This window comes from Peromyscus eremicus, chromosome 17 (genome assembly GCF_949786415.1).
Source record: "Peromyscus eremicus chromosome 17, PerEre_H2_v1, whole genome shotgun sequence".
In the NCBI taxonomy this organism is placed as follows: domain Eukaryota; kingdom Metazoa; phylum Chordata; class Mammalia; order Rodentia; family Cricetidae; genus Peromyscus; species Peromyscus eremicus.
The window spans coordinates 18,233,759-18,245,959 of NC_081433.1; the positions used below are offsets into that span (position 1 = coordinate 18,233,759).

Here is a 12,201-nt window from a genome sequence, read left to right on the forward strand (position 1 = left end):
ATTATGGTAGGAGTAACCCAGTTATCTCCTCTGGAATTCTAAGTCATATGAAAACCATATCCATCTTCAAGGTAGAATTCATATGTGCTGGTTTCCTGTTTTAAGAAAAAAAGCACTGAAATGTAAGAGGCATTATTTTTGCTGTTAATATAATATTGGAAAGCATAGAAACTAAGGATGTTATTCAGTTATTGTTTTAAAACCTTAACTTTCTTTATAGGATAGAAAGATTTAAAATTTTTTATTCTGGTTTTTTTTTGTTTTGTTTTTTTTTTTTTTTTTTTTTTTTTGAGGCAGGGTCTCACTGTGTCCTGGAATGCACTCTATAGACCACGCTGGCCTTAAACTCACAGAGATCTACTTACCTCTGCTTCCTGAGTGCTGGCTGAGGTTAAATGTGTACCCACCACACTCAGTCAAATGTTTTTGTTTTTAATAGCTAGTGATTAACCACCTTTTATTAATTCAGCGAAAAAGATGCCTATTTTCTGTGATGTATTAGTTTCTATATCAGGGCTGGAGGTTGGCCCATAATGCACCAGTTGATGGTGGACAGCCTCCTTTGGGTTTCCCCAGGTCAGTGGCGACAGTTTTGGTTGTCATAACTGGAGGGCTGCTGCCGTCTCTTGGTTAGGTCATCCATGCTGTTTGTTAAACTCTTTGAGTACCCAGGGCAGCCGCACACTAAAGGTCCACAGGACTGAGATTGAGGAAGCTTGCCCCTCATGTCTGGTGAGCCTTTTACAGGGTCGGGAAATCTTCGGCATCTTGACATCCTGATAAGCTCACATAGGAAGCCAGCCTAACCTTTCCGTAGAGATTCATCCCGGGAGGTTGGGGTTGTGGGGACGGAAGTGAGGACTCTCCAAAGGATCCATAAGAGCACCAGACTTCCTGGGCATGTCTGTGGGAAGCTTGAAGGGTTGCCGGTCATGCCGTATTGCGTGGGGAACAGGTTGACAACTCTAGACAGTGCAGGACTCTGATGGCTACCTCCTCCACATCAAAGAGTAGTCTTTACAGTATCCCAAGGCATTCCAGGTAAAGGCAGGGTTCTCAGAGACAGGTGCCGCTTGGCTCTGAGGAGCGGAAAGGAGACACAGCAGTATCCTCCAGAGGATCTTGAAGTGGCAGATAGTATTAGGGGCCAGAAGCCCATTGTGGGGTCTCCAGAAGCACACCTGAAGTGACAGCGTCAACTCAGTAATAGCTTCCTAGAAGTAATATAAGTATATTAATGTGGCTGAGATATTACTCAAACACTAATACCTTACTAGTCGGAGACTTTTGTCACACACACACACACACACACACACACACACACACCATGTACCATCCCTTTCAAAAAGAGTAGAGACTGAATACAGTTGACCCTCTGAACTGTGGGTTCTGTATCTGTGGATTTATCCCCAACCACAGACAGAAGGTATTCCAGGGAAAAGGCATCTATATTAAACATCTAAACATTTACAGACCTTACATTGCTATTGTGTAAACATTATTATAGCCATTTACACTGTAGTAGGGATTAGCGGCCATCTGAAGTTAGGTTAAGGTATTTGAGAGAATGGGCACCAGAGATATGCAAATAATTGGCATTTTCCAGGAAAAGGCTTGAGCTTCCAAGGATTGATACTTACAGGGACTCCACTCCCTGGAGATACCAAGGGAAAATTATAGTCGACTTTTTTCTAAATATAGAGAGAATTTGGGCTTTGGACCAGAAAGTAACTTTGCTGAGCTAAATCACTGGGTTACATAGTGTTACTGTATATCCAACCAAGGTTTGCGAGCTGTTTATTTGTTCTTATCCTCTCTTCGTTGTCTGTAGAAGCCAAGGCTGTACCCACCTTTAGTAAACATGAAGGGAAGAGAAGATACCAGCAGATCCCCATTCTCACTGAACTGAGTAAGTTGCCTTAGAAGCGGAATATTCAAGGGAGAGATTTTTATGGCACCTCAAGTTCTTTCTAGAATCCACAGTCAGAGGACCAGGGAACCAGAATGGGGCCCAGAAACCTTTTGGTGCTGTCTGGATGCCCACTGGGCTTCTACCCAGATGGAGACATTGTCCACTGAAGTCTGTTCCAAGCAACTGAACCGGCACCTGTCAGTCTACTTGCTTAGATGGCTGAAAACTTAATGCAGATCTTGTTTCTTCTCTTTAACCGTCTCTGACTCCCAGGATGTAACAATTAAGTGTATAAGTAGAGGGATGGTAAATTCAAGGGGTGGGGAGGTGACGAGGTATGTTCTACCACCCGGCAGGGACCACAGGCTTTGTTCAGCCAAAGACCTTCTGGAGACAGACACCCACTGCCACATTAACTAACAAGTCACCTGCCGGACCCTCAGTCTTTGCTCTTCTTTGCTGGAAAGGGTCAGGCTAAAATGCGAGCCTCGGTCTGGCTTTGGTATAGCATATGCAACCTGTGGGAGAGTGGGGAGGAATTTGGAGGCCTCTGGTTTAAATGACCCAGCAGAATTCAGACAAAGTCTTATGGTGTGTGTATGAATAGGTTAGAGGACACCATGGGGCAGGTGGTTCTCTCCTTTCACCACATGGGTCCCAGGGATCAAACTCGGTCATCAAGGTTGGCAGCAGGTGTCTTTACCCACTGGGCCATCTCTCTAGACCCCACTTTGTTTTTTGAGAAAGGAAATGAGCTAGTATGGCTGGCCAGAGAGCCCCAGGGGCCCATCTGCCTCTATCTCCCCAGCACTGGGACATAAGCATGAATCACCAGGCCCAGCTTCTCCTTGTTTTATTTATTGTTATTATTTTAATTTATGTGTATGGGTGTTTTGCCTGCATGTCTGTGTATCACACGCATGTCTGGTGTTCACAGAGGCCAAAAGAGAGTGTGGGATCCCCTGGAACTGGAATTCCAGACAGTTGTGAGCCACCATGTGGGTGCTGGAACGTGAACCCGGGTCCTCTGGAAGAACAGCCAGTGCTATTAACTGCTGAGCCATCTCTCCAGCCCCATGGTGCCCCTTTTTTTAAACATAAATTCTAGGCTCAAATGGCTCTTCCCGCCTGTATGTCAAGCACTTTACTGATTGGGCTACCACAGAGAGACACAAAGGAACGTTGCTGGGGCACACTCCACCATAGAGCTTCGCTGGGCCAGAGAGGACTGAGCTGAGGCCTGCGGGCAGCCGTCTCTGATTCTCCCGTGTGCGCTGGCCTTGCCTTTTCATCTTGTCTTACAGAGAATCCCTCCAACATCCACTTTATTGAGCAGATCGGAGGACTAGACGGGGCACTCAAAGGGACTAGCCTGCATCTCAGCACTTCCTTCTCCACGGGCACTGTCTTCTCAGGCAACTTCTTGGATTCTCTTCTGGCCACGGTAGGTGCAGCTGAGTCAGAGTCCCCTTGAGCCAGCCCCTCACGGAGAGGCCACTGCTCACGGTTCTAAACTCTCTCTCTCTCTCTCTCTCTCTCTCTCTCTCTTTTTCAAGACAGGGTTTCTCTGTGTAGTTTTGGATCTCACTCTGTAGCCCAGGCTGGCCTCGAACTCACAGAGATCGCCTGCCTCTGCCTCCCGAGTACTGGGATTAAAGGCGTGCGCCACTGCCACCTGGCTCTAACCTCTTATGAATTTTCAAAAAGGCAACTTCACAGTCATTATTTCGTCTTTTCAAATTTTTCAGATTACAATCTTGCAGTCTTGGCTCGGGGGTCCTAGATGGCTGGGAGGATGGGTACCAAACATAGATCTTGGAATTCATCTGGGCAGACCAAGTGTTAGAGCTCAGTAGGTCACCCCAAAAGTTCATGTAGAAATCACCGTAAGGGGACCCAGGACTTCCAAGGGGAAAGGCTGCGCCTTGGGTAGGAGCAGGAGGTTTGCTCAGATCTAAGCCAGATCTCTCTCTGCATTGCGCCTCTCTTGGGATCCATTTGAAGTGCCCGGTGATGGTTCAGTAGTTCTTTAGCCATAAGTAGATCCTTGGCATCCATCACAGGGTTCTCTGAAGTAGAATCCATTCTGAAAGAGCGAACGCCTATACTGTGCTGGGCACTGTGCAGGATACAGTGGAGACCGACTTGAACATGGGTCACAAGGGCAAGGGCCGGAGGAGAGGAAAATATGGGGCTTGGGGGAAGGGGTTCCAATTTATAAAAAAAACAAAAACAAAAACCTAAGAATAAATATTCTAAAGCCCATGGTGAGGTCTATGGGAAAGAGACAAGGCCACAAAAGTGTGTCCTATAGAAGTGTTCAGCACATGAGGTCAAAAGCAACACTAGCCATCAACTAACCCCTAAGATCCCTTAGTACTACATGTTTAACTTAGGACTGTGTCTTGGTTAAATGGATAAGGGCGTGAGCAGTAATGGAGTATCAATGCAGAAGACATCTTTATGCTAAGGAGGTGAGTTTGGATCTCGAACCACTAAACACCCACCTGGTGCCTTCTCTTCCAGCTATTAAATCTTTTTTAAAATTTTATTTATTTCTGTGTGTGTGTGTGTGTGTGTGTGTGTGTGTAAGTGCAGTCCCTCAGAAGGCACAAGAGGGTGTTGGATCCCTTGGGACTGGAGTAACAGATGGGTGTGAGCCACCATGTGGGTGCTGGCGATTGAACCCAGGTCCTCTGCAAGAACAGCCATTGTTCTTAACCGCTGAGCCGTCTCTCCAGCCCCGTGGTGGAATTTTTGGAATTCGTTTTGTATACTATCCTGTTATCTGCAAAGAGGGATAATTTGACGGTATTCTCCATTTGTATCCCTTTATTTTCCGTTTTTTTTTGTCCTATTACCCTAGCTGGTGGTCCAGGCATTGTACTGAAAAGGAGTCTGGATACTGGACAGTCCCGTCTTGTTCTTAATTGTAATGATATTACTTTGTTTTTCCTCCATTCAGGGTAATGTTGCCTGTGTTTGTCATATATATATATCCTTGATTAAGTTTAGGTAAGTTTCCTCCAATCCCATTCCCCAGGACGCTTTTTGTCATGAAGGCATATTGAATGTTCTGCGTCGATTGAAATTATCATGTGATTTTTGTCTTCCCTTTTTTTTTGAGCTGAGGATCGAACCCAGGGCCTTGTGCTTGCTAGGCAAGCACTCTACCACTGAGCTAAATCCCCAACCCATGATTTTTGTCTTTAGGGCCATTTATATGATTTATTATATTGATTGACTTGGGTCTGTTGACCTCCATCTCTGGGACAAAGCCAGCTCAGTTGTGGTGGATGATCTTTCTATGCCTGTATTCAGTTTTTTAAAGTATTTTATTGAGAATTTTTGTATCTCTGTTCATCAGGGATATTGGCCTGTATTTTTACTTTTTTTTTTTTTTGTGTCTGTACCTGTTTTGGTATTAGGGTGTTGATACTGCCTTCACAGAAGGGATTTAGGGGTGCTTTCTTCCTCTTCTCTTCTTTTTAATAATTTAAGAAGTACTAGTTGTAGCTCTCCTTTGAAGGTTTGGTAGAATCCTCCTGTGAATCCATCTGGTCCTGGGCTTCTTCAGTCGGAAGGCTCTTTATTACTATTTCAGTCTTCTTACTGTTACAGGTTTCAGTCGTTCAACTACTTCCCCTCTTTCTTTCTTTCTTTCTTTCTTTCTTCTCTCTCTCTCTCTCTCTCTCTCTCTCTCTCTCTCTCTCTCTCTCTCTTTCTTTCTTTCTTTCCTTCTTTCTTCGGGCTAATGCTCTGTCAATCTTGTTTACCTTCTAAAAAGGAGCTTTTGCAGCCAGGTGTTGCTGTGGGATGGTCTGTATGTCAAATGTGTTGCTGATTGGTCAATAAATAAAACACTGATTGGCCATTGGCCAGGCAGGAAGTATAGGCGGGACAAGGAGGAGAATAAAGCTGGGAAGTGGAAGGCTGAGTCAGAGAGACACTGCCAGCCTCCACGATGAGAAACAGCATGAGAAGATGTCGGTAAGCCACGAGCCACATGGCAAGGTATAGATGAATGGAAATGGATTAATTTAAGCTGTAAGAACAGTTAGCAAGAAGCCTGCCACGGCCATACAGTTTGTAACCAATATAAGTATCTGTGTTTACTTGGTCGGGTTTGAGCGGCTGGGGGACTGGCAGGTGAGAGAGATTTGTCCTGACTGTGGGCCAGGCAGGAAAACTCTAGCTACAAGGTGTGATGGCACATGCCTTTAATCCCAGCACTCGGGAGGCAGAGCCAGGAGGATCTCTGTGAGTTCGAGGCCAGCCTGGTCTGCAGAGCAAGATCCAGGACAGGCACCAAAACTACACAGAGAAACTCTGTCTCCGGGGTAAAACAAAACAAAACAAAAAATGTAGCTTTTGGATTAATTGATTCTTTGTATTATTTCTGTTTCATTAGTAGCTGCTCTGGTTTTTATTATTTTTTCCCCCATCTACTGGATTTGGGTTTGTTTTGTTCTTGTTTTTCCATATTCTTGAGTTGTACCATCAAATGATATATTTGTACTCATTTTTATTTTTAATTGTACTATAGTAGTTTGAATATAATTGGCCCCCATAATCTCATAGGGAATGGCACTATTAGGAGATAGGGCTTTGTTGGAGTGGGTATGGCCTTGTTGGAGGAAGTGTGTCACTGCGGGGGTGGGCTTTGAGGTTTCCTATGCTCAGGATACAACCCAGTGTCTCAGTTGACTTCCTGTTTCCTGCAAGATGTAGGACTCTCAGCTCTTTCTCCAGCACCACGTCTGTGTGCCGTGCTCCCCACCATGATGATAATTGACTGAACCTCTGAAACTGTAAGTGAGCCCCCTCAAATGTTTTCCTTATGAGTTGCTGTGGTCATGGTGTCTCTTCACAGCAATAAAAACCCTAACCAAGATATGTACTTAGAATTATAAATTTCACTCTTAGAACTACTTTTAATGTGTTCCAAAGGTATTGCTGTATTGTTTTCATTTACCAAGAATTTTTAATTTCTTAGTTTCTTCTTTGATCCATTCTTCAGTAATGAATTGTTTAATCTCTTACTCATTTTCTGGTCCCATTCTTGGAAAACTTTTTTTCCATCTTTCCACTCTAAGGTGATGCCTATTCATAAAGATGAGGTTCCTGTAGACAACAAAATGATGGATTTTTTTTTCTTAATTCATTCAACTAACCTGTGTCTTTTGACTGGGGATTGAGGCCATTAATATTGAAATACGTTTATATTGGTTGCTGTCATTTTGTTGGTTTGGGGCTGTTAGTGTTCTTTTTATCCCCAGGGTACTCTTGAGTAGGGAGAAACGAGGAATATGTAGATAGAAATGTAGAGGGAGAGGGGCAGAAACATAGGACAGCCTTGGGAGGGCCTGGGTCAAAACTCACAGCCCCTTCTGTCTCTTCTAAAGGGCTTTTAAAGGAATGTCAAGGGGTGGAACAAAAGACCTCCCCCCAGCACAGCCAAGGGCAGACCATCCCAGACACCTGGTGACCACGCCTGTGGTCAAGCCATCCCCTAATGCAGCCCTGCTGTGTAAAGCAAGCTGAGATCTCACTAGGAAGCTTTTGTGGGCTCCCGCAGTGTTCTTAGGTGTAGTTTATGTTTCAGTAATTATATCTTCATTTTCTTTCTGTAGCTTCTTGGCTAATGCTGAGTCTTCTCTTGGCTATAAAGTATTACACTAGGAAAGTAGCCCTACAGTTAGGGCTGGAAACAGATCTCACCAACTGAGAATTACCCTGGACTTTTCATGGTTATCAGCATGATGTCAGCAGGTGGATCAAATTCTGAAGCCATGTGCTTGTCCACTGCTGTAGAGCCTAAGAACTCTGAAGCTCCAAGAGTGTAGATGATACAGTACTATCCCTCCAGAAAGAGCCCTTGAAAGCACAGAGGCAGTTCCTCTGCCTGTATCATTACCAGTGGCTGTTGGTTGCTTCCTGTGTTCCCAACACACTTGGGAGACATTGCCAGCTAAAGCAGCTTGCCCAGATGATAAAATCTGGGTCAGGGAAGTGAGAAACTGCCCAGCACACAGACTGCAAAGCAGAGTGCGGCCAGCAGAGGCCGCTGATAAGCAAAGGAGGAAACCAGTCACAGGAAGACAGAGGAGCTGGACAGTAGATATGTAAGCAGCACAGACCTGAAGAGAAGGAGGCCACATGTTCACTGACCTCCCCATGCATGGGAGTCTCTAGTGTTCAAGGACCCAGAAAGTAACCGCCTCAGCACCTCATCTTTTTATCCCTCACACGAGTCCTTTGTTTTCCCACATGGTTAACACGATTTTTACAGCACTGTTTTCAGTTATTAATTAATTAATTTACATTTATTTATTTTGGTTTTTTGAGACAGGGTTTCTCTGTGTAGTTTTGGTGCCTGTTCTGGATCTCGCTCTGTAGACCAGGCTGGCCTTGAACTCACAGAGATCCGCCTGGCTCTGCCTCCCGAGTGCTGGGATTAAAGGCGTGCACCACCACCACCACCACCACCACCCGGCTCTATTTTTCAGTTATTTATATTTTTGCTTTATGTATTCATCTAATCTTGTTTATGCAAGTTTCTATTTGGGGGACACTTATTATTTTCCTGAGTTTCCTTTTGTATTCTGTGACCTCCATGTTTTTTCACCTCCTGTCTCTCTATTTTTTTTTTTTTTTCTGGTTTGTTTCAAGACAGGGTTTCTCTGTGAAACAGTCCTGGCTGTCCTGGACCTCACAGAGATCCACCTGCCTCTGCCTCCCGAGTGCTGGGATTAAAGTTGTGTGCCACCACCGCCCGGCTTTTCTGTCTACATTTAAAAGTATCTTGACATCTTTGTCTTTTAAAATACTCTGTTTCTATTTTTATCTCCTTCTTCTATTTGTCTAGTTTTGTTTCTGAAACTTTTTCACCATTGAAAATTCTTTTTATTTAGCTTTCTACTTTTTCCCCAATCCCGTGTTCTTTCCTTTTTTTCTCCTTCATGCCATTCTTCTCCACTCTCCTTCTTCTTTCTCCTTTTGTGTTTTTAAAGTGGCTTTTCTTCTGCTCCATTTACTGTTTCTACACTTGCCCCAGATGCTTTTTAACTTCATACCACACTCTACAGCAGTTTTGCTATTTTCGGTTGTGGTGATACACTAGCGCGTCATAAATGATCCAGTGTGTGTCTGTCTTGTGGGAGCTGACGTAGTGCTGCAGAGCTGTTTCCTTCTTGCTGCCCCGTGCTGAAGCTGAGCTTTCCAGGGAAGGCTGTTCAGTGGGAAGATCCACACAAACAAGAAAGGCATCGGAACCAAAAGATGTGCCAACGGCCACTGGACGCAGGAGGGCAAGGCAGCATGGAGCCTCTGAAACATCAGAGTTCATCAACTGCTCAGACATTCAAATAGGTAAAACCCCAGGTGAGGACCAGGTCAGTGACCCGGAGGAGGACACAGGCAGCAGATGGATCCAACCCCAGGCCCTTGACGGGGAAGCAGAAGTGAGAACGGAGCCAGCGGGCTGGACAAGAGAGTCAGAAAGATGAACAAAGTCAGCCAGGTGAGAGCAAGTTTAGTAAGAAAAGTGACGTTTTTGAAGAAAAACCAAAGGGTGGGAAGGGAAAAAAATCAAATGGAAAGTACAGTGGAGAGCATCACCAACAATTCTAAAATCCTCAGCCACCAGGAAATGAAGAGTCAACTGCTTCGGGCTTCTCTCACCCCAGGCAGAATGGCCATCCGAACCAATGAGGCCAAGGCTGGCCAGGATGCAGGGAATGACGGACCCTGTCCACGGCTGTAGGAAAGTAAACTTCTGCAGACACCCTGGAAATCGGGGTGCAGACTCCCCCAAATCTAAAACTCTGGCTGGGCAATGACTCGATGGTTCTGAGTACTTGTGCAAGTGTGGAGCCCAGAGTTTAGATTTCAGCATCTACAGAACAGGCTGAGTGTGGACCCGTGCACGCCTGCCTGGTGGGGATGGACCTACAGAACAGGCTGAGTGTGGACCCGTGCACGCCTGCCTGGTGGGGATGGACCTACAGAACAGGCTGAGTGTGGACCCGTGCACGCCTGCCTGGTGGGGATGGACCTACAGAACAGGCTGTGTGTGGACCCGTGCACACCTGCCTGGTGGGGATGGACCTACAGAACAGGCTGAGTGTGGACCCGTGCACGCCTGCCTGGTGGGGATGGACCTACAGAACAGGCTGAGTGTGGACCCGTGCACGCCTGCCTGGTGGGGATGGACCTACAGAACAGGCTAAGTGTGGACCCGTGCACGCCTGGTAGGGATGGACCTACAGAACAGGCTGAGTGTGGACCCGTGCACACCTGCCTGGTGGGGATGGACCTACAGAACAGGCTGAGTGTGGACCCGTGCATGCCTGCCTTGTGGGGATGGACCTACAGAACAGGCTGAGTGTGGACCTGTGCACACCTGGTGGGGGTGGACCTACAGAACAGGCTGAGTGTGGACCTGTGCACGCCTGGTGGGGATGGACCTACAGAACAGGCTGAGTGTGGACCCGTGCACGCCTGGTGGGGATGGGTCTACAGAACAGGCTGAGTGTGGACCCGTGCACGCCTGGTGGGGGTGGACCTACAGAACAGGCTGAGTGTGGACCCGTGCACGCCTGGTGGGGATGGGTCTACAGAACAGGCTGAGTGTGGACCCGTGCACGCCTGGTGGGGATGGAGACAGAGTTGCTAGGTTTTGCTGGCTGCCAGCCTACCCAAAGTAATGTAAGCTCCAGGGGCAGTGAGAGATCCTGCCTTCAAAGTAGTAAAGGCCAGAGTGACAGGAGGCATACACCCAGTTTCTCCCTTTAGCCTCCACATTCCCACACAGGAGCATGGACCAGCACCCATGTGGGCATGCACTTTTTACACATATGTACACACAGAAAAAATTTAATGAACTTTCTTATTAAAAAAACTTGCAAATAAAAACATCACATGCCATTTCCAGACCCAAAGACTATACATCTTAAGGAACTTATATACAGTTAGAATTGGCATTCTTTTTTTAAATCAATTTTAAGAAAAAAGTGGTAAATATTCTTTAAAAATTGACCCTCTTCTAAAATTGATATTTTTAAGTAAAAAAAAAAATTAAAATAGAAGTGTTATGTGACCCAACTAACTCCTAGGCATATATCCAAAAGGCTCCAAGCCATCATACTGCAGAAGTACTTATACATTGATATTTATAGCTGCACTGTTCACAACAGTTGAGAAATACAACCAGCCAGCTATCCATCGACGTATGAATAATGAATAGTATTCATTATTATAATATAAATGTGGCACATAAGCACAATGGAATTGTTTGCAGCCATAGAAAAAATGAAGCCATGACAGTCACAGGACAAGGTATGCACCCACAAATCACTATGTTAAATGGGATAAGGCAAATGCAGAAAGACAAACTCCATGTTTCTTTTGTGTGCAGAATCCAAAATTTTATATACATATATGTGTATAATATCTCTGTGTGCGTATTTGTGTGTGTACATGTGCATATTTGTGTTGTGTTGTGTGTACGTGTGTGTGTGTGTGTGTGTGTGTGTGTGTGTGTGTGTGTTTAGGTCATGAAACTAGGGGGTCATGAGAGGGGAGTGTGATATTAAGGGAGGTGGGAATATACAAGGCAATAGAATATATGTAATAGGAAAGTGAGGACTAACTGGGGGAATAAAGGAAACCAGCTGGATGGCAGAGGAGCATGGGGAGGACGGTGGAGAGGGGAGGACTGGGAAGAAAATATAAAGACACATATATACTCAGATGCCATTACAGAATCCATTCCTTTGTCCTATCAACCTGAAAAGTAAATAATAAATAAAACTCTTAGAAAATATATGTTCTGTCAGCTTGAGAAAACCTACTACATAAGAAAGGTTGTGGCCGTCATTCTGGAGAGGGAGTTTAGGGAGACACTTCAGATTGTCTAGACTCCAGCTTGTTTCTGTGTGAGAACTTGTCGCCATTCCCTCTTTTGATTTCACCTGGATGCCAAATGTCTGCTTTGACTAAGAATGGCTCTCACAATCCCAAATGTTGGAATGTTTAGTCACCAGGGAGTGGCACTATTTGAAAGGATTCAAAGGATTCGTAGGTGTGGCCTTGTTGGAGGAAGTGTGTCACTGGGGGTGGGTTTTGAGGTTTCAAAAGCCCCTGCCAAGCCCAGAGTCTCTCTCTCTCTGCCTATGGTTCAGGATGTAGAACTCTGAGCAACTTCTCCAGCACCATGTCTGCCGTGTATCACCATCCTCCCCACCATGATGATGATGAACTAACCTCTGCAACTGTAAGCCAGCCCC

At 45.5% G+C, this 12,201-nt stretch overlaps 1 protein-coding gene across 8 annotated transcripts in view; it reads left to right on the plus strand.

Annotated features, from left to right (window-relative positions):
• The window catches only part of Kcnu1 (potassium calcium-activated channel subfamily U member 1), an 88,041-nt gene that overhangs the window by 69,576 nt on the left and 6,264 nt on the right, over window positions 1-12,201 (plus strand). For all 8 annotated transcript variants that reach the window (XM_059244405.1, XM_059244400.1, XM_059244404.1 and 5 more), the window contains 2 exons: window positions 1,832-1,909; window positions 3,217-3,356. In XM_059244405.1, the coding sequence (XP_059100388.1) occupies window positions 1,832-1,909; window positions 3,217-3,356 (218 nt within the window). The remainder of the gene's footprint in view (window positions 1-1,831; window positions 1,910-3,216; window positions 3,357-12,201) is intronic.